The 24135-nt window shown below is 40.1% G+C and overlaps 1 protein-coding gene across 1 annotated transcript; it reads right to left on the bottom strand.

Annotated features, from left to right (window-relative positions):
- Positions 1-263: 263 nt before the first annotated feature.
- LOC139475068 (1-deoxypentalenic acid 11-beta-hydroxylase-like) lies at positions 264-14457 on the bottom strand. Its single transcript, XM_071258298.1, has 9 exons — positions 14245-14457; positions 12665-12833; positions 10262-10319; positions 9747-9810; positions 7459-7614; positions 6879-6937; positions 5061-5166; positions 4683-4742; positions 264-3244 (listed from the first exon to the last, which is right to left on the bottom strand). Exons 1-9 carry the CDS (start codon positions 14373-14375, stop codon positions 3100-3102), a joined length of 948 nt encoding a protein of 315 aa, XP_071114399.1. The 5' UTR covers positions 14376-14457; the 3' UTR covers positions 264-3099.
- Between the last annotated feature and the right edge of the window lie 9678 nt (positions 14458-24135).

Here is a 24135-nt window from a genome sequence, read left to right on the forward strand (position 1 = left end):
CAACATTAATAAAATTGTCCAAAATTATTTTTTCTTCAAATTCCAACTTTTTTCACAGTAAACATGAATTAACTGATCTGAATGAAATAAATGCTTTTTTACAATAGTATATTTCAGATTTTGTATTCAATGGTATGTTTTTATAAGAATAATAAGAATAATTTATGGGAATTTTTCAAAACCTGTATTTACACAAATTTATACATAAAAGTTCAAAATAATAATTACATTTTGTTTTACTAAACTTACTAAAGACACTTGAGACCATTCATACCACTTAGCAGTTGTAAAATATAGGGTTGCCAGCCAGAAATACACTGACACTGTTGTTACTGAAAATGAATGAATAGTCAGAGTAGGATAATGTGCTGACATCAAAGACTGATAGCAAGAGAGAAGATGCATAGGGTCTAAACATACATGTAAAAATACATCAAATGGATGTGTGAGGCATTTTGCTCAAATGAAAACAACCCAACTAAATGAAGGAAATCCAAGCACAAATAATTGTAAAAACCAAGCATTTACAGGTACATTAAATTGATAATTTATTAATTACTACTAAAATACATGAAAAAAACCATCTAACAATTATGACCTGAAGCGTATTGTATTAACTCAATTCAAAATATCAGTCAAAAGACATATGAAGATCCAGAGCTCATGCTCTCAATGTGGTTGATGAAAAGGTGCCGGCACTCACTGTGCAGAGTTGTGTCCCCAAGGTCGGCAGGAACCATAAGATAATGGGTTCGAATCCCAGTCTCCCGTGGTTATGTTTCTAGGTTTGTCAGCACGACACCTGTGCTCATGGGTTTCACCAAAGTGGTAAACATAAGGTCAGCATCACTTTGGGCTTTCGATGCTGCCATGCTGTGATGTCACTGAAATGCTGCACAAAGTGGCGCTAAAACCAACCTGCTCATTGCAGCAGGTACCTTTATTAGCAGAAAAACAAACAGCCTCATATGTTTTGTACCCATATCTTAAAGAGATGATTGAGTAGCTCAGTCGCATGTGGACACAATCAAGGACTTGGATGCAGTGTTTACAGTCTTTGTGTTCAGGATATGGCTTTATAATGCCCCAACGGTCTTAACTGAATGTATCCACAACTACAGAAGAATTGTCCGTGCACAGCGACAATGGAAACAAGTTCCTGTTTTATGCTACATTTAACTACAACTCAGGACAGCAAAATATGTTTAATAACCCAGTAATGAGAAAAACATGTATAAACAAGAAAACAGCGTTATCACTATCCCTCGCCATGGGGCACATAAGAATTATTTGTTCATATAGTACTGAATATGAACTATAAAAAAGAGAGTCCTATTGAACAGTAAGAAGAGATGGACACTCGGGTTGTTTTATGTCATCAGAAACAATTATTAAATGTGAAATTGATACACACAATTTTCAAACAGTCTTGACATGTATCTCATAGATAAGCATGCAAACTTTCATTCATGAAACTTCAGAAGTTTCTGAGAAATGTCCCCATTGCAGATACTATACACACAGTTCACTAACTCTTTCATCTAACGTAAGTCACTGAGAAAAGTTGCCCCCATTGCAGACACCATGGGCAAAGTAAAAAAGCATGGAGCAAGGGCCATAGCTCTGTAAAAAAACTAATTATGGAACCAATTTCAAATTTAATCTTGACATGTATCTCTTATATATATAAGCATGCAAACTTTCATTCATGTAATTTCAGTAGTTTCTGAGAAAACATTTGACGCAGTGTGCACTAAGTTGAAAAGCAAACTGAGCAAGGGCCATTACTCTGCAAAAATGGAACTTACGACACCAATTATTGAATCATGACCAGTAACATCGGAGTGTAAAATTGCTTTTCTCTGACTGAAATAGTTTTTAGAAACTTTGTCCCCTTTGAGAAGCGGAAGGACGGATGAACTCCGTTCCTATATCCCCTTCCTCTTCATGGCGGGGGATAATCCTTGTTGTGCCATTGAGTTACTTTCTTCTTGAGCACATTAAGTAGTGTGTTGGTCATATAAGTAACAATTACCATGATTCCCCTGCTGGTGATAGAATTGGCATAAAAGACCCACCTTTATTTCTATTTTAACAATATTTAAACGCTTCAGCCACTGCTCAGTAGATAATACATCCATCCAGCAAACCGTCTTTGTCTTGTATTAAAACCCAAATGGAAGCATTGAGCCTTTAGATTACTTAAAGCACAGCCAAAGACTATGTTGAATCAAAGATTGCCATGATCTCACATTTTTGGCCAGATAAAACATGATAACATGAAACTCAGACAGAACAGCTCATATGAAACATGTGAAACTCTGGCGTTTACTGTAAGATGCAATGATGTAACCACGAGGCGACCCCATGACTCTGTATGACCAAACGGAAGACCAAAGCTCACTTCTTGAGGGTTTTACAATTACAGGAACAACCATAGTCTGTCTCCCAGACCCTAGAGAATAAATTCAAGAAGGAGTCCTAACTCCAGTCTAGATTGCCTCAGCTCTGGTCTTGAACAAGCAAGTACTGTGTTATGGTTACGTGGCTTACAAGTTGAAACAGTAACAACAAAGTCAGGTACCGTAGTTGTCCGGGTCCACAGGGGTCACAATCATGAACAGTCTTTTACATAACTGTTGGTTGGTTGGTTGGTTTGTTGTTAAACACCGCACTCAGCAATATTGCAGCTATATGATGGCGGTCTGTAAATAATTGTGTCTGGACCAGACAATCCAGTGAATCATGAGCATGGATCCACGCAAATGGGATCGATGACATACATCAACCAAGTCAGAGAGCCTGACCACCCAATCCCGTTAGTCGCCTCTTATGACAAGTATTATACATACACCTCACGACCACTGATTGTTCCATTCATGTGATCCCTTCTATTTATCCACATGTACATCTTTCCTGAAACTAGTTCATTTCCAGTAAATATCTTACAACATGTACAAAGTACAAGTACATATTACATACATAATGCTTGATTTTACCCACAAGGGTTGAAAGATCTGAGTAATTACAGCACTTCAATTAGCTTTATATTTTCTAAATATTGTCTGAAACAGACAAAACTTTGAAGATGAGCCTTTCTCACAGCCCCCATCTGAGTCGGAGTGATTCCATGGTGGTCTCACTAGCAGAGCTCTCGTCCTTCGCGTGGAGACCAAATGCTAACTCGGGTCCTTCACTGCCCTCCATGTAGCGACTGTCTGCTGGCTCATCGGATGGCTGCCATCTACATCAGAAGAAATTTGTCAATAGGCATGGAGTTACAAGACTTAAAGAGAATAAATCGACAGTATTTACCCAAATTAATGACTGAATGTTCCTGTATGAAAGCAAAATTTGAGCCTGCAAATAATCAGGCCAGGCAACCCAGTGGTTGACAGTCCATGACATGATATTGTGGGTATGATGACAGTCAATGGCATTTTGGGAGGATGACAGTCCATGACATTTTGGGGTGGATGACAGTCCATGGCATTTTGGGGTGGATGACAGTCCATGACATTTTGGGCATGGTGACACAGCCTACCAATGCTCACTAGTCCAGCCTTATAACAAGCATAGGATTCATGGGAACATTCTGCCCTGGACTCCACACAGGGCACTTTCCCAAACTGTGGCTATACTGGGCGAGATGATACTTCACTATAGACACAGACCCATCAGCAATGTGGCTGTACTGGGTGAGATGATATTACACTGTAGACACAGACCCATCAGTAATGTGGCTGTACTGGGTGAGATGATATTTCACTGTAGTCACAGACCCATCAGTAATGTGGCTATACTGGGTGAGATGATATTACACTGTAGACACAGACCCATCAGTAATGTGGCTGTACTGGGTGAGATGATATTTCACTGTAGTCACAGACCCATCAGTAATGTGGCTGTACTGGGTGAGATGATATTACACTGTAGACACAGACCCATCAGTAATGTGGCTGTACTGGGTGAGATGATATTTCACTGTAGACACTGACCCATCAGTAATGTGGCTGTACTGGGTGAGATGATATTACACTGTAGACACAGACCCATCAGTAATGTGGCTGTACTGGGTGAGATGATATTACACTGTAGACACAGACCCATCAGTAATGTGGCTGTACTGGGTGAGATGATATTACACTGTAGACACAGACCCATCAGTAATGTGGCTGTACTGGGTGAGATGATACTTCACTATAGACACAGACCCATCAGTAATGTGGCTGTACTGGGTGAGATGATATTACACTGTTAACACTGACCCATCAGTAATGTGGCTGTACTGGGTGAGATGATATTTTACTGTCCATAAAATTAACATTCAGACTTGAATTGATTGTTGGGCCTTGAAATGACTTAAAATCTAAGATTTCTCAAAAAGGACTTAAAATTCAATAAAATTCCTTGAAAAATTGGCTACTGCTGTGAAATAAGCTCATTACGGTTATTTGTTCTCTTGTAATGTGTGATGACATCATGCTTCAAGATGTCCAAAACTTGATTGATAAATAATACTGAAACACTGTTGTGTAGACGTAATCATTTTAATATTGTATACTTCCAAAGTGATCATTGCATCATCATTATGTGTCAGGTATACACTACAGTCCATAGTAGGTGTGGGTGCTGGGGCAGTGACAGGGAGAGTAAAGGGAGGGGAAATGTTTGGGACGTACCGTGTATCACAGCTGATGCGGGCAAGGTTCGTCAGGTTGCAGGTAGACATGTGCACCGTCCTGTACATCATTCCAAGATCATTTCATAAAAATAATATTCTTATTCCTATGTTTACCATGTGTGAAACCCAGCCCATTAATAGTACGGGTGGACAGTGTTTTATAGGTGTGAACAAGTGCTTCCAACATGCATCCTAATTTCATTATTCCACATACATCTTGTTATATTATGACTATTTGTAAGCTGGGTGGTTCCTGAAGGACAGGAATTTTAAAGACAAGTGAGCTTATGTTTTATTCTGTGTACTACACTAAGGTCTGTAGAATGCATGTACTTCCTGTCTATGAAGTTACAACAGATAATACCAACTCACTCACCTCATTCCAAATACCATGACGTCACCCGCCTTGAAGTCTGTGGTTTTCCATTGGCCTCCAAATTTGTCTGTTATTTCAAAAGGATCTGTTGTAAACCACCCAGTGCCTGCATTGAAAAATGAAAATACACTATTGAGGTATTGCAATATGGGAATACACTATGTAGGCACTGCAATATGTGAATACACTATGTAGGCACTGCACTATGTAGGCACTGCAATATGTGAATACACTATGTAGGCACTGCAATATATGAATACACTATGTAGGCACTACAATATGTGACTACACTATGTAGGCACTGTAATATGTGAATACACTATGTAGGCACTGCAATATGTGAATACACTATGTAGGTATTGCAATATGTGAATACACTATGTAGGCACTGCAATATATGAATAGACTATGTAGGCACTACAATATGTGAATACACTATGTAGGCACTGCAATATATGAATACACTATGTAGGCACTGCAATATGTGAATACACTATGTAGGCATTGCAATATGTGAATACACTATGTAGGCACTGCAATATGTGAATACACTATGTAGGCACTGCAATATATGAATACACTAAGTAGGCACTACAATATGTGACTACACTATGTAGGCACTGTAATATGTGAATACACTATGTAGGCACTGCAATATGTGAATACACTATGTAGGTATTGCAATATGTGAATACACTATGTAGGCACTGCAATATGTGAATACACTATGTAGGTATTGCAATATGTGAATACACTATGTAGGCACTGCAATATATGAATACACTATGTAGGCACTACAATATGTGAATACACTATGTAGGCACTGCAATATATGAATACACTATGTAGGCACTGCAATATGTGAATACACTATGTAGGCACTGCAATATATGAATACACTATGTAGGCACTACAATATGTGACTACACTATGTAGGCACTGTAATATGTGAATACACTATGTAGGTATTGCAATATGTGAATACGCTATATTGGCACTGCAACATGTGAATACACTATGTAGGCACTACAATATGTGACTACACTATGTAGGCACTGTAATATGTGACTACACTATGTAGGTATTACAATATGTGAATACGCTATGTAGGCACTGCAATATATGAATACACTATGTAGGCACTGCAATATGTAAATACACTATGAAGGCACTGTAATATGTGACTACACTATGTAGGCACTGCAATATGTGAATACACTATGTAGGCACTGCAATATGTGAACACACTATAAAGGCACTACAATATGTGAATACACTATGGAGGCACTACAATATGGGAATACACTATGTAGGCACTGCAATATGTGAAAACACTATGTAGGCACTGCAATATGTGAATACACTATGTAGGCACGGCAATATGTGAATACGCTATATTGGCACTGCAACATGTGAATACACTATGTAGGCACTGTAATATGTGACTACACTATGTAGGTATTGCAATATGTGAATATACTGTGAAGGCACTGCAAAATGTGAATACACTATGAAGGTATTGCAATATGTGAATACACTATGAAGTCACTGCAATATTGCAATGCCTTGATAATGTGAATACACTATGAAGTTATTGCAATATGTGAATACACTATGAAGGTATTGCAATATGTGAATACACTGTGAAGGCACAGCAATATGTGGATACACTGTGAAAGCACGGCAATATGTGAATACACTTTATTCAATAGTGGTTCTGTAGAAATGTTCCAGAAACTGTTCTGAGATACTATTATGATAATAATGTCTGTTTGTGTATTTGTCTCAGCATGGATAAAACAACAGTCCCACAGCTACCTTTCAGTCTTGCTTCCTCTGCGTCAAGATTGCCATATGTGTTTTGGAATTGAGCAAACCTGAAATATTCAATAACAATGCTGATTCTAATAATCTAATAGGCTCTCGTGACTGTGGTATCAGTGAGTCCATAATCCCCACAACAATAATCTATGACATGCTCAATCATACTGATCATATTCTCAATCAGTTCTCACAACTGATAATAGGTTATCTGGGCCGTTAACACAGTGTAGACATTTACTATCTTTTGGTGTAGGTGGTGGTTCTAAATATGTAAGTATTTCACGTTTTCATTAAGACGTGATCACATATAACATCTTTAAGATGAATGTTTACATCCCTGAACTGAAGCCAATAAAACAAATGAAACTAATTATTATTTAAGTATAATCCAACAATTATATCCCAACAATACTGTATAAAACACTTTAAGGGTTTATTTAACATGTACGCTGTAATCCAATTTACCATTATGTATTTGCAATATTTACGACAGTAAACGTCTTAGAGCTGCATCACTTTAGGCTTTCTTCCCACATCAAACCAACTCACTCACTCCCTCACTATCTCAACTGACCCAGGTAGTTGATGTGATCCCTCACACATGGCCAGGACACCCATCTCTATGCTGATATCCCCCACCGGAGTCCACATGGTGAGGAGGGACTGGGAGCCACGACTCATATACACACTGTCCACATGGACCCCGGTGAAGGCATCGGTGGGAACAGCCCTGCAGGAGACAGAACGTACAACTACAACAACAACGTGAGTATCCCTGGACCTCGGTGAAGGCATCGGTGGGAACAGCCCTGCAGGAGACAGAACGTACAACTACAACAACAACGTGAGTATCCCTGGACCTCGGTGAAGGCATCGGTGGGAACATCCCTGCAGGAGACACAATGTACAACTACAATGAGAGTATCCCTGGACCCCGGTGAAGGCATCGGTGGGAACAGCCCTCCAGGAGACAGAATGTACAACAACAAAGTGAGTATCCCTGGACCCCGGTGAAGGCATCGGTGGGAACAGCCCTGCTGGAGACAGAATGTACAACAACAACAACGTGAGTATCCCTGGACCCCGGTGAAGGCATCGGTGGGAACAGCCCTGCTGGAGACAGAATGTACAACTACAACAACAACGTGAGTATCCCTGGACCCTGGTGAAGGCATCGGTGGGAACAGCCCTGCAGGAGACAGAATGTACAACAACAAAGTGAGTATCGCTGGACCCCGGTGAAGGCATCGGTGGGAACAGCCCTGCTGGAGACAGAATGTACAACTACAACAACAACGTGAGTATCCCTGGACCCTGGTGAAGGCATCGGTGGGAACAGCCCTGCAGGAGACAGAATGTACAACAACAAAAAAGTGAGTATCCCTGGACCCCGGTGAAGGCATCGGTGGGAACAGCCCTGCTGGAGACAGAATGTACAACTACAACAACAACGTGAGTATCCCTGGACCCCGGTGAAGGCATCGGTGGGAACAGCCCTGCAGGAGACAGGATGTACAACAACAAAGTGAGTATCCCTGGACCCCGGTGAAGGCATCGGTGGGAACAGCCCTGCTGGAGAGAGGATGTACAACAACAAAGTGAGTATCCCTGGACCCCGGTGAAGGCATCGGTGGGAACAGCCCTGCAGGAGACAGGATGTACAACAACAAAGTGAGTATCCCTGGACCTCGGTGAAGGCATCGGTGGGAACAGCCCTGCAGGAGACAGGATGTACAACAACAAAGTGAGTATCCCTGGACCCCGGTGAAGGCATCGGTGGGAACAGCCCTGCTGGAGAGAGGATGTACAACAACAAAGTGAGTATCCCTGGACCCCGGTGAAGGCATCGGTGGGAACAGCCCTGCAGGAGACAGGATGTACAACAACAAAGTGAGTATCCCTGGACCTCGGTGAAGGCATCAGTGGGAACAGCCCTGCAGGAGACAGGATGTACAACAACAAAGTGAGTATCCCTGGACCCCGGTGAAGGCATCGGTGGGAACAGCCCTGCAGGAGACAGGATGTACAACAACAAAGTGAGTATCCCTGGACCCCGGTGAAGGCATCGGTGGGAACAGCCCTGCAGGAGACAGAATGTACAACTACAACGTAAATAATTGAGTCTGGACCAGACAATCCAGTGATTGACATCATGAGCATCGATCTACGCAATTGGGATACAATGACATACATCAACCAAGTCAGTGACTCCTACCAACCAATCTCGTTAGTCGCCTCTTACGACAAGCATGGGTTGCTGAAGACCAGTTCAAACCCAGATCTTCATGGGTTACATCCAGTAGGTCAACTTGCTTGTACATTGCAGACATCACTGCTATATATATGATGCAGGAGCATACAGGTCAAGTCTAGGTTCATCTCATACTTCCCTCCTGTTGGGACTCCATATCAGGGACAGACAAATTGGGGGAAGAAACATAAGTTTGTTCAAAATTGGGATTTTCTTGAAAGTACTATTTTTCTGAAATACAGGGTTATCTTCATACTTCATTCAATGCTAAAATGTAAACTAAACATGAAAACATCTTCTTGTTCATTGGTCCTGTTATCAGTGAAATGTATGTTGGCTCTGCAAGTGATAACATTAGTCATCACTATCATAACATGACTTGGCAATATTTTCATTCAAATTTGGGATGATTTTTTAACTGACAATTGCTTCAAACTTGGGGCCAAATATTGGCCACTGAGCAGGTTAAGACAAATCCCTCTATAGGAATAGTGACATTGAATGTACACTCTACCACAGCTGAGAAACTAGTCTGTCTCTTCCCTGCTGCTTTATGAATCAATGGTATTTAATTATCACTGCATCAGTAAGTGACCCAAACTCTTGCCTACCGTAACCACTTGAAGTCCAGTGTTGTAACATCTTTACCAAAGAACTTCTTGAAGAAACTGAAAGCTGTAAATAAATAGGAATGAGATTTGGGTATTCCATATACAATAAACGATTGAAATTCTGCATTTTTATTAATGGGCAGGTGTGCACTTTATTTGTCATTCTCAGCTCCCTGGGAAATATACAACCCAAGATGCCTTCAAACACTGCTAGAAGGATAATAGTGTTCATGTGTCTGTGGTACCCCCGCCCCTTTGCTGTCATTTTTTGGGGTGTGCTTCTGTTACCATTGGCTTAGACGTGACCTCAACCAACCATCACTTAAGTTATAACTATATTTACATGAAAAGGACATTTGTATTTACCATTTGGCCATCTTTACTGACAATTGCAGCAGAGTTGGGTGCCAAATATTGGCCTGTGAGCAGGTCCAGATAAATCCCTGTGGCACCTATTGCTACCCTGCTTGCCACTTAGCATATAAGAGTGAAAGGACTTGTTTACTCCTACTTACGTCTAGGGCCTTCAATGACTGCTTTGACAGGATCTCGGTGGGTGATACTCGGGACACCCTGCATGTGAGAAAATCAAACATGTCAAACAGTTCATGTAGTCATTTATGCTGAATGATATTGTTATTGGGCACCAACATCAGCATTCAGTCCAGACATCCTATAATGTGGATGGGACATACTTGATTGTGAAAAATGTTGGCCATTCAAAGAACATGATAGGCCTATATCTATTTAAAGCCTCAGTCACACAGACAATGCGATTGTGATGCAACCTCCTGGCGGCCAAAATATTTGACAATCGCAATGAGGTTTCTGGTGTCTCTGAAAGGTTTCACCGAAGTCACTAAACGTTTTCAGAGCGGTCGCAAAACCCATTCGGTCTCAACCAGTCTTTGGAACATGCACAAAAGATTGGCTGCGTCCGATATGGTCGCATGGAGGTTTCATTGGTCTCCTACAGGTCCCTAAGTGGTGTTATTTTAATCACAGATTGGTTTCCACTGTGCGGCGATTGGTTTTGTCTACACAAGTGTGTTGACTCTTTGTGAGCTAGTAGTGACCTATCGGTGATTAATTAAGGATTGACTGTGTATTTTTTTCGGTTCATTGAGGTATGAATTGAAAAACCGATGTGCAAACTGTATGAATTTGACAAGGTAAAACATGTTTTATCTACAACAGTTTAACCCCAAACAGTTAAATATATCAAAACGGACAAAAATGACGACATTGATAAACATTCCAGGTGTAGGAATACATACAGTGGCCTGACATGAATCAGGTGATCGTTTAATTTATGCACATAACTTGACACGCCTACACAGTCAGTAGCCAATCAACGGAGAGTGGGATTAAATGAATGTTCAATTAAGGCAAGAGGCGAAAAGAACTGGCACAGTCAGACTGTAACGAACCGGAAAAAATATGTCCAAGAGAAGGCAGGTGTTTCAAATAACATGGTCATTTACTGCGTGATTCAAACATTATTTCCCTGATTAGGGTAAAACACAGTTGGAGAAATGCTAGTTAGAAATGAAACCCGAAGACATGAAAGTTGAACCGAGGTGAGCGGGAAAAAAACAGGGGAGTGAGCCTGTACGTTTGCTGTTTCATTCATTCTCGGCCTTCAGTTTCAAAGGGTAGTTTAGACAATGAATATGAATGAAAGTCGCTAAATGTCCTGTGCATGACGATACACGTGAGCAGAAAGGGAATTCCCTCGACTGTAATATTGGGATTCCCCGACATTCCGCTGTAATAAAAGTAGTGGGCTGCGGTGGGGGTGGCTTAATTTTTTACATTCATTTGGAAATGAATGCAATAACACGTGACCAATTCAGCTAATCAGAATGCAGGAATTTCCATGAACACAACGAAAATTTAATTATTCAGTGATGAGATGGTGATCAGCAGTCGCTTGATTGGTGACTGGTTGTCGATTGGGTGCAAAGTGGTTTCCAAACGTGCGTCGATCATTCGCAGTTGGGCTTGCAACACGTGACCGTCTATAAAAGTCCTGTCTAGGCATTACAGCATCATTTTGTCATAAGTACTCAGAGAGTTCACATAAATTATTTCCATTCATCACTATGGTCCGTAAAGGCAGGAAAATGAAAGAACCAGAAATTGTAAAAGATACAATAGAGACAACTGCTGTGGTGCACAAGTCTGCTCCACTCTGACGTAGCCAACGAAATCACCACGACTTTACTCTCTCCAACTCTGCCATCAGATTCTCATAGTCTCCTAGCTGTGTCCCTCTTGTGATCCAAGGTTTCTGCCAATACTGCCTTTGCCTTGTCCTTCTCAATCTTCTGTACACCATCATGGCAGCAACTGCAGCATTTTGATTTATTCTTTGCAGACGGAGTAACTGCTACTGTCCTGCTGTTAACATTTTGACAACTTGCAAATGATTTGATTCAGAAAAGCACCCTTTTTATGCATTATGTCTTTTGGTGATCGACCGACAACTAGTCACTGACCAGTCCCCGTTCAGTTGCAACAAGTCACCGAAGATTAGCTGACTTATCAAAAGTGACTAGTGAACCGATTGGTCTCAGCCAGTTGCAAACATTTCGCCGTATCTGCGGTAAACAGTTGCCGAAAACCTATCACTGATTGATCGGTGATCATACCCTAATACCAAATATGGGCAGAAGTAGTTGCACCGGTCTCGGTGATCGCCAGTCGGTCGCAAAGGAAATCAGTTGCCAAGAGGTTGCATCGCGGTCGCATTATCTGTGTGACTGTAGCTTAAGTAAAACTGGCGTAAGAACAGGTCATCAGCACCCTATTGCTAGTTACAGGAGGCAATTAAATTTTGCAGGGTGATCAAGGCATGGGACGTTGTTCATTCTGTCAGTTCAGTTTGACACAGAGACGGCAGATATATGACCTACCTCCATGGTGGGTACACACCCTACCCCACAGCCTTGCTGGAGGACCCCCTTCTCCACTGGCTCCGAGGGGTGGAGGATCCCCTCCCCCTGGTCCTTTAAGTACTGTAGGACTGCCAGGCGTGCCGCCAGAACCTCTTCCCGATCATGGAGACCACGGATGAACAGATACCTGAAAAACACATCATCATAACACACAATCATACCATTGTGCTGGTTTACAAGCACTCCACTAACTGATGTTTTGATTAAGGTCGACCCATGAAGATCCGGGGTCTCCAGCAACCCATGCTTGTCGTAAGGGTGACTAATGGGATCGGGTAATCAGGCTCGCTGACTTGGTTGATACATGTCATTGTATCCCAATTGCGTGGATCAATTCTCATGATGTCAATCACTGGATTGTCTGGTCAAGATTCGATTATTTACAGACCGCCATCATATAGCTGGAATATTGTTGAGTGCGGTGTTAAACATCAAACAAACAAACAAACAAAATTAGATTAAGGTCATTAAGTGAAAGAAATTTTTCTGTGCAAATATATGGGTCTGCAATATTCCAGCTAAATCAAGGTGGCCTAGCTGTTAATACAGCTCCATGTTCATGGGACAGTGGAGAGTTATATTTCTTTCAAATAAAAGAGTTATAAATTTGATCATTATTTGATATAAATTGGATGGAGTGGGGGTTGGGAATTTCTTTTTTTTACATGAATTGAGGGGTGGCATGAAAGAATGTTAACATACAGTCCTAAGATCAATCCCACCACACACACCTCACATCCTGTGTCTCTCCTGTCTTTGTACTGCAGGCTCACACATAAGGAGGCTTACTTTTAAAGATTTGTAACCAAAACAGAGAAGCTAAATATAGAAGATGCAGTTGGGTTTGAAAGAAGTCATAACAGGCAAATACATATATACCTGTGACTGTCTTTTTATAACTCTGAAATAAATTAACAGGGATTACAAGGGAAGAAAATGGACTGAACTATGGCTATTTTTCACTTTTTAAAGTATGTTTTCAGTACATATATCTAAATACTGTAACCATGGTAACGGAGTCAATAAGACTGTGATAGCATTTAAACATCCTACACTTGGCTATAGATCGATACTCAAGGTTGGTCAATTTGCCTGAGCATTTTCAAAAGTAGTTCTTTTGTTGAATTGTGGCTCAGTGGATCTGTAAATAAAGTAATCATCGTTGGGAACCTTAAAATGATCCGTGCCTGGCTAACATGAATAGACCGCCTACGTGGCCTAGTGGTAAAGCGTCCACCCAGAAGGTCCGGGGTTCGAACCCTGGCCACATCATACCATAGACGTAGAAAGATGACACTTGTTGATACGATGCCTGGCACGCGGTCTGGTCTACCCTAAGACCCCATCGCTGCTCTCGGCTAGTCGCCTCGGAGTCAGCGTACTGAGTGGGTTATTTATGTAAACTGCGGCATGGTGTCTCGGTATTAGTCCGGACTAGAAAAAAGCAGCCACACACAAACACACACGTGCATGCACGTCGCTACATAAGTGTAATAATCTTGAACGCGATGTTAAACCCTATTTCACCTCTAACATACCCTTTATCATCGAGTTCCTTGTGCAGAGCGTCCACATCATCAAGTTTATCATTGCAATCTTGCAACTCTTGCAGATACGTTGATGGAAACTGTACTGTCCTTGTCCCGAGTTTCACCTCTCTCGTCGCCATCTCCGACGTGGTGTTTTGTGCGTACGTGGGTTGTCAATCACAGATAAGATAGCAATAGCACTGCTTCGCACGGCCAAACAAACTGGTCGTCATTTTGAACTAGTGTATAAATCACATGTAAATCACGTGACCCTCACATCTGAAACTTTTCTTTTCGTGACTCTCTATTACACAGTGATAAACACACAGCAACCCTGAACCAACACAGACACTTGTCGGGATATGCGCGTGGTTTTCGGTTTATGTTTCCTCGCCATATTGAAGCTATACGTAAATATACATGCACGCAGTCACTACATTAGTAATCAAAACTATTATGTGTACACAAATCACAGGAACTCATTATTGGTCAGTAAATAAAAATATATACCCCTATATGTAAGTACAACTCGTTATTGGTGGGTAAATATAAATATATACCCCTATATGTAAGTAGAGGTCAGTAAATAAAAATATATACCCCCTATATGTAAGTAGAGGTCAGTAAATAAAAATATATACCCCCTATATGTAAGTAGAGGTCAGTAAATAAAAATATATACCACCTATATGTCAGTAGAGGTTAGTAAATAAAAATATATACCCCTATATGTAAGTACAACTCGTTATTGGTGGGTAAATAAAAATATATACCCCCTATATGTAAGTACAACTCGTTATTGGTCAGTAAATAAAAACATATACCCCCTATATGTAAGTAGAGGTCAGTAAATAAAAATATATACCCCCTATATGTAAGTAGAGGTCAGTAAATATAAATATATACCTCTATATGTAAGCAGAGGTCAGTAAATAAAAATATATACCCCTATATGTAAGTACAACTCGTTATTGGTCAGCAAATAAAAATATATACCCCTATATGTAAGTAGAGGTCAGCACAATAAAAATATATACCCCCTATATGTAAGTTTCTAGTTTCTACTTACATATAGGGGGTATATATTTTTATTTACTGACCAGTAACGAGTTCCTGTGACACTAATTGAATAATTGACATCACAGACTCGATAATTTGATGGCGTAAAATGAATTGCTGATATCTAAAAACTGAATTTGATCAAATATTTAAAACAATTACGTAAGACATATAGATATCACGAATTCGATTTAGTGACATCATAAATCATTTTTAGATACAAATTCAATGTATGTCTAAAATTCGAATTTGAGACATCAATAACTATTTCATGATATCAATAATAACCTTTATGATATCATTAAATCGAATTTTTGATAGCAATAATTCATTTTTTGATGTCAATAAATGAATTATTGATATAATAACATCAGGTATAAGTAGTAAAACAAGGCCTCATAAAGCTATACTACCCAATGCGGAACATGCACATTTATGCAATATTTATGCATGAATCCAAACCGACGCGGACTCTGCATAGACACTCGGATCGAAGTACTGTCAAAATAATGGAGACCCGTGAAGACCTTGCCATAACAGGCGACTATGCCTGTCGTTAGAAGCGACTAACGGGATCGGGTGGTCAGGCTCGCTGACTTGGTTGATGCATGTCATGTATACCATTAGCCTGGGTCGATGCTCATGATGTCAATCACTGGATTGTCTGGTCCAGACTCGATTATTAACAGACTCCCGTCATATAGCTGAATATTGACGAGTGCGAGGTTAAACAACAAACAAACAAATAAAATAATGGCGCTATCGTCAAGCACCCTCCATTGTTGTGTGCCGCTGAGCATAAGCCATACACGATACGAGGTGAGGTGAGGTGAGGTGAGATGAAATGGGGTTTAACGTCGCGTCCAAGATTATTGCACTTATATAGCGACGTGCATGTACGTGTGTGTGTTTGTGACGTGCGTGTGTGTTTGTGTGGCTGCTTGTACTAGTCCGGACTGATGCCGATTTATAGTGCTAGCTCACTGAGATACCATGAGTAGATAATAAGTAAGAAGTATCCCCCCTCACCCCCTCATTTGATGACGTCACAAGTGCACCTAGTAACCCCACGTGACTGATGACGTCACAAGTGCACCTAGTAACCCCACGTGACTGATGACGTCACATAACCTTGACCTTGGGGAGGGGGGGGGGGGTGTTGTCAACGTCATTGCCTCATTAATATGCAGAATAACTCATTAATATGCAAATGTATGCATGACGTCATAGGTCAATTAGGTTAATAAAGGGTCAACTGACCAAATGCAATCATGCAATTAATGACTTGACCATTCGTTAACCATAGAACATGGGATAGTAATGAATGTCCCTATATGGACATGATACTACGACCGGGGGTTGGGTTGGGTCTTGACTCACGCGGAATGGAATGTCATTGTGAGACCATTTTGGCGCGAGAACATGTGGTAAACATTTGAACCTTTTGCGTTGAAGACATTTCTCTGTGGGCATTCGGTAGCGGGCTATGTGTGGTAATATTAAAAAGCCCAGGAACAGGTTCATGTAGAAAGATCTCCCGATATTCAATTACGTTCATTAACGGTCAACTGATTGGATGCAATCATGCAATTAATTACTTGACCATTCGTTAAACGTAGAACAACACGTGTCTAAAAACAAGATGGTGGACGTTGCCATGAACGCTCACGGGCGTCACGTGTCCTCGGTTTGTATCTCGCGCCTGACCTACAAGTCAGTTCTATGGGACCCCATTCCACATCTCAGGCTAAGTTGATCCATACCTGCAATAACTCAATCATAGTCCAATATAATCATGACGTCACAGGTCAGAAAGGCTAATGAGAGGTCTGTTGTTCCAATGCACGAATGCAGTGTGTTAATGAGTCCTTCATTTAGTGAGAACGAAGCGTAGTAATGAGTGTCCCTATATGGAAGTGGCTACTACGAGGTTCAAATGTGATTCACGGGGAAAGGAATGTCATTGTTAGACATATGCCATTGATGCATGTATTTCGCGTAGTAATGACTGTCACATGTAGCAAAGAGGGGTGTGAATTGAATTTCCATAGAAACCACATGTCCAGTTCTTAACTCTTCTAGTGTTACCTTTTATAAGCTCCTTTTTAACATTCAGTTTCCATGACAACTATATAAAACAATAAGGGTTAACAGTCTTGACTCCTAGCTAGAGGTCAGCTCGGAGAAATATAGAGTCGGTATCGCGAAACCCGTGTGTTGAAGACTGTAATGTATGCCAGTCTGGTCTAAGACGTTTTAATACTGTAAAATTCTATTCTTGTTCTTCTAAAAGATGTTTGAGTTCAAAATGTCGATTCAGTTTCCTATTTCAATGGAAAAAATACTCGTTTAACTCATACCCAGAATCATTTTCATCAGAAAAAATAGAGTGAAATAACGTCGTTTCAAGAAATTTTATACGATATCCTTTCACATGTCAACAATTTTCAATGAAAAAAAAAAAAATCATGTCTCACGTTTATTTCATTGAAAAAAACAATACAAGCGTGTTTCATTTTTAATGCATAAAACTCTTGTTCTTAAACAATCTGGTGCACAGAAACAGCTGTTTCAACGGGGCATGTTAGGAGTATTGGGTTGTAGCGGACATGCCTGTTGACTGAGCAAACAACTGTGTTGAATGGAAACAGCTGTGTCAACAGGAGTGGCGTTAGAAGTTAGGTGTAATTGGCTGAAGCGGGCACGCCTGTTTACTTACCAAACAAATCTCGTAAATGAAAACAGCTGTGTCAACAGGGGTGGCGTGTTAGGAGTTAGGTGTAATGGGTTGAAGCGGACACGCCTGTTGACTGAGCAAACAACTGTGTTGAACGAAAACAGCTGTGTCAACAGGGGCGTGTTAGGAATATTCGATTGTAACGGACACGCCTGTTGACTGAGCAAACAACTGTGTTGAACGGAAACAGCTGTGTCAACAGAGGCGTGTCAGGAATATTGGGTTGTAGCGGACACGCCTGTTTACTTACCAAACAACTCTGTTGAATGGAAACAGATGTGTCAACAGGAGGGACGGGTTTCCCTCTTGGGTGGGTCTGTGTCAAAAACATCCGTTTTGCATGGCTATCGTGAACCAGTTGACCAACACCTGTGTCAACAGGGGCATGTGCTGCTTCTCACGATAGCCATGCAAAATCATATAAAAAAGAAAGCCCAAATCTTTTTGCGATACAGTTGGTCTCCAATCCACCATTGGTATCATCACAGAGAGCTTTTTCACCATACCCCCCAAAAAATGGCCACGTCTCTCAAGCGTTTATCATCAGAAGTAGCTGATAACATGGAGGGGAATAAAATGTTCAAACCCAAAGTGACCATCGTTTCCCGACATGAACTGATGAAAAAGGTGAATGCAAACGGAATCCTACAAGAAAATTCCACAAGATGTAAAGTGAGTGATTTACCAAAGAATCTTTTGCTCGAGATCATCTCTCACGAATCCATCTGTGTCAAGGATGAAGACCTGTGGAAAGTTCTACTGTCTCCTGCAGTGAAGAAAGTAGGAAGCATGGACTTTGACGTCCTTCTGAATATGCAGTACTCGGAAGCCCTCGAAAATTCAACTCATTTGATCTTCGAGGGACAAGGTCGGTCTAAATCCAATCGAATGTTCAACCGAATAAAATTCTTCAAGTGTACTGAAGACGGAATGAATGAGGAGAATGGAGATGACGTGCTGCTGTGTCAGAGTCAGTCTTAGGTGAGTAATAATTTTAATCTAAATATTTTTACAGATTATTTACTGATAAGTAATTAGTTATATTGAAATCCTTTTTCTTTCTTTCTCATCTGTCTACCTCTAATGCATATTTGTGTAAAGCATTTTTGTAATGTTACGTATGCATTTGTACATCATGCTTTTGACTTAATGATTCATATTATTTAACAGTTAAACTTAAAACAGATTCCTTTTTACTAATTCATTTGTAGAGTTTAATACCCAACAGAAATCAGATATAATCCTTCTTCTTTTTGTTGTTGTTGTTGTTGATAAAACATCACTCGTTAAACATTTTACAACGCAAGAAATAGAATACTCGAAGTGATGTCATGAAAATTAACTTTGTATGAAATGTAAAAAAGTGATGTCTGATACGGCCTATACTTTATTTTGCGAGCGGCGCAAAACTTTTGGGTACATGCCATAGCATTGCGATTCCTGGCTGTAGATGTTATAGTCTGTTTCTGCATGATGTATGCATTTGTATGAGAAAAAAACCTTGATTGAGTTTATTATCTTATCATGAGTCCAACGAATTCTCATTGTACATGTACAAATTCAATGTTCCCTTTGTTCCAGGATGTGTGCACCACAAATGGCGTCCCATTGAAGAACCATCGTAATGAAGAGACATCGTGATGTAGTTACCTTTACCTATGTGCTGTTTAATAAAGTCAGACATCGATCGATGTATTCTTATATTGTCTTTTTACAAAACACTTACGATTAATCTTAAGGTTTTTAAAAGGTGATCTAAGCATCGTGTTAGTTAACCCTTGTCATGATAAATTTCTATGACTCAAGATAAAGTTAGAATATTCTGAATTTAGCATGATTAGCTTTTTAAAACCTTAAGATTAATCGTTTGGTGTATTGTGTCCTCTGCCAGTGGTCAGGAAGATAACCCGATGATCAATTCAACGCAAGCTTCACCAAGTACATATTCGCTGGGGAGTCACGTGATCACCTTCTTTACAACGCTCAATGGGCATAGTAATATTTCCATATTTAGTTAGTGTACTATGTACACAGTTGTCGACGCATCTAACAGTAGATCATATTGCTTATATGGTAACAAGTGAGGTTTATTTTACAACAGTCCGAATGAGTTGGTATATGTGATACACATAACACCTTGTTTTGTCAGTGTCGCTGTTTTGTGAAATACTAACGTCCAGAGAGCCTCCTGAAATTGAGGTCACCACATGCCATTTATCGTGAGTCTGCTTATGAATGGTTAACCACTGCTCCACTCCGTTGTAGAAAGTTCACATATGGTATGAGTTACTATACACATGCCATGTGATACATGTGAATGGAGAGACAAAATTCACGTACCGCGTATTGAATTTTATCCAATAAATAATGGTCGGTAATTCCAATACAACTGAAACACCCCTCCCGTTTTTTGACAATGAAAACCCAAACTGCGGGCCTAGATGACTGTCCCGACACTGTTAGATGCCCACACCCAACTGTCTGACTGACATTGAATAACGCAAATATTTTAAACGAATAATTTGTCTAGTCATACGGTTCTAAACTAAACACGCTACGTGGGGTGTGTTCATTCTTAGATTTTTCACTTATAAGAAACTGGTGTAATTTTATCATATGCTATTCAATAAAGGCATGTTGAATACTAAGAATATCAGGATCTAATTTTGTAAAGGAACAATACTAATTATATGAAAAACACCAATTCGCCTGTGTGAAATTTACAACCATAATCTTTAACTCTGCAAAGTACGAATTTGCAAAATCATTGTGTAATATTTCATGACAGTTTTAACTTTAAACTGAACATGTAACCATTGTTTGCTAGATACATATTATAATACCGCGATAGCTAGCTAACGGAATGGTCGTTGCCTGATAACTTGAAAGTCAATTGATAATTATTGGAGATTGATTGAGAGCATGTTCGTGTATGAGTATGTTTGATAAGTAAATATATTGCTTGGCAATCGAGTTGTTGACAGTTTAATTTAACTGACCGGTCGTAAAATCAGACTGTCAGACTTGCGACTTAACTAAATATTTACTGAATAAAATATGTTTAAATCATAACTTATGATATGGGTGGTATGATATGGGTTGTCCCAGAGAAGAGTGCTTAAACAATGATGAATGCTTACATCTTGTGTTTAACTTACCGACATTTATTGGAGGAACTATTCTGCTCACATACGCATTTCCCCAAGAGAACAATACCATACATTATTTTGACTGCTGGCTTAATGACATCCTGAGTCGATGTGAAGAGATCTGACAGCAATAAGTGACATATCATCGCCCTCATTTTGTGTATGTAAACAGAACAGCACAATATGAACTTAATAAGAATTATTTGATGTCTATTTTTTTTGTGAAATTTTACATCCTTATATCAACAAGTATTGCGGACTTTCACATAATATCGAGAATGTGTACGTTCATATGTCAACACCAAGATCGCATGGCTAATGATGTTTTTAAGTCAACCAGATAAACAAAATGGATTCTTTAATTTGCCCACAGTTCCTATTCTGTATTGCTGAGGGAGTGCTGAGTTCATATTTATGAAAGTGTTGTGTGAAAAAAATGTGACACATGGGAACCTGTCAGACACGTTTTTGTTTTGTTGGGGTTTTTTTTTTTTGGTGGAGGGGCAAGCACGATGTGGTTGTTTGGATGTGGTTTAAGCATAATAGGTATGCAACCCTGCTGTTGACATTCGTGGGGGCATACAATAGCCGCAACACCTGCTGCTGTTAATACAAGACGGGATCCAGACTCCAGGGCGTGATGCCTACGGCTCAATGTCCATATGTATGAATGTAGTTTTAATAAAATAACTTTCATCAAGTACAGCTTATTCAACACGGATGGTAAACAATGATTTTATATCACTGAACATTTTCTACAAAGAGTCCATATTTCTTTTCTTTCTAAAGTTACTTTACCGCATCTTGCGACGTCATCAGTGAATAAACAGTGTAGACTTAAACTTCTCCTTGTATATCACTGTCCATCCTTGGAAAATAGAAGACTGCATACATTTAACACGCAAATTGACATCGGGAACCATCTTAATCAAAGACAATGTAGTATGATGGTAAAGCATCTAACCCCTCAGTAACATATCATTGATACAAAGTGATGGGATGTTTACTGCATTGTTTTACTGCAGAACAAACATGCCTTGGGATTTGAGTTTTACTGTAGAACTAAAAGACCTTGGAATTGAAGTTTGCAACTGCAATTAAGTCATGTGGAAGCAAATGTAGATTTCTTCTCCTGTTTCAGTCCCCATATTTGGAAATAGACTGCAACCATTTTGTAACGGAGTGTTCTCGAGGAAAGGGGATTTTTAAAAACAACACCGGAAAAAAATAATGAGATCTACATTTTATTTAACACAATGACATTATACATTGAGAAACAAAATTGACGAAAAGCATCAAGAGGTTAACAATGTTGATCAAAAGTAAACATTAGTTTGTCATAAACTATTACAAACAATGTATTTCATGTTATGCATAATTTGTATCGACAACTTGTACATCATCTATATGGATATACATGTTCATTTGCATTAAAAAGCTTCTAACTTTCTCGATTTAGCGTTCCCGGGCACACCATCAACTGCTTTACGCTTGATAACTAAGGCTTTTACACGCTTTTCTTTTTTGTCTTCCTTTTGTCTGCTTTTCACGAAATGCTTTGGAACGTTTAATTGTCTTAAAAGTTTACGAAATTCCTGGTAACCCTCCGGATGCCGTCTGCTTTGAACACGGGGTGACGTGATGACATAGCGAATCAAGTCCACAATGTTTGAATTATGCAATACATCTCCATTGCTCATCACAACTTGTAAATGTTTATTCAAACTCAATTGCCCACTCAGAATGTTTTCTTTGACGAACAACCACAAAGCCATTAACCTCCCTATTGTCTTCGTAGAGGAAATGTCTCTGATTAACTGGTCAGGAACTTGAAGCATGAGCTTCCTTTCAGTTTGTCCCTCTGTAACAGGCAGTGATGTATCATTGTCAAGTCTATTAGAAATCGCTGTCTGAGGATCCTCCGCTGTCTGATTCACTGTCGTCTGTGGATTCTGTTCTTCTCGGTTGGTCATCAATCTTTGATACGTCTCCCTCGTCAGAAGAACCAAAGGTTTGCTCATGATGAACGTTATCTCCCGACTGTGCTGACGACGAGAGGTATGCTCGATAGGCTCTGATGCAAACCGGGAGAACAGAATGATGTGCGAGTATCAACTCACGTTTTTCACGTCGACTAACTGTCTTGCTGGCCAAGGAGCGAATGCACTTCTTGTGACGCGACAGTCGAATTTTATCCTCATCCGATAAGTGTATATTCCCTCTTAAAATGTTGAATAACAGAGTGATAACACCCATAAACTGTTCACGCGATGCATGCGTCAGCAAAGCTTTTCTTTGCTTGGTGTTAGCTTGTTCCAGCATCAGTAGAAAAGTTAAATGTTTCTCCAGTAGTCCACTCATAATGGTGTTTACTGTTTGATTGTCTCGCTCTCAAATGAACAGGTGTATGCTTGCCAATAGTGTTTTATTGCATCCTCCCTCCCCCCAAAAAACCAACAGAGATTTCTTTTTTCTACCCTTCCTTGTTGACCTTGGGTTCTTCGCACACCATGTGGATATAGGTACAGCGAGGGGACAGTCTGAAGTGTTCCGTCATCGGGTCATCTTCTGGTATCCATCGGTGTACGCGAATTTTGCATTTGAAACAGTAGACTCTGTCGTTTTGTCCTGTGTATATAAATCCAGCCTCTGCCATGGATTTTGGAGACTGCTTCATCTGAAGAGGCCAGATAGCGAAGGATTTCAGTCTGTCGCTAAACTTTTCTCCGTACACATCTGTACTGCGCTCTATTACTTCTGCGCAGTCTGTAACTGAATCGACATCAAACCTCCCACATACATCCATCGTGTTTCGAGCCTTAGTTCTGTTCTGTTTGTGAGGTGAAAGCGAAATGAACCAAAAGGGTATAGCACATCTGTACTTCTTAGTCACACATCAACAATGTCATGCGCAATGATTTGTTTTCTGTTGTTGTTGTTTTTTCCTTACTGTGG

This window comes from Haliotis cracherodii, unplaced genomic scaffold (genome assembly GCF_022045235.1).
Source record: "Haliotis cracherodii isolate W230 unplaced genomic scaffold, xgHalCrac1.p SCAF_3, whole genome shotgun sequence".
NCBI lineage: Eukaryota > Metazoa > Mollusca > Gastropoda > Lepetellida > Haliotidae > Haliotis > Haliotis cracherodii.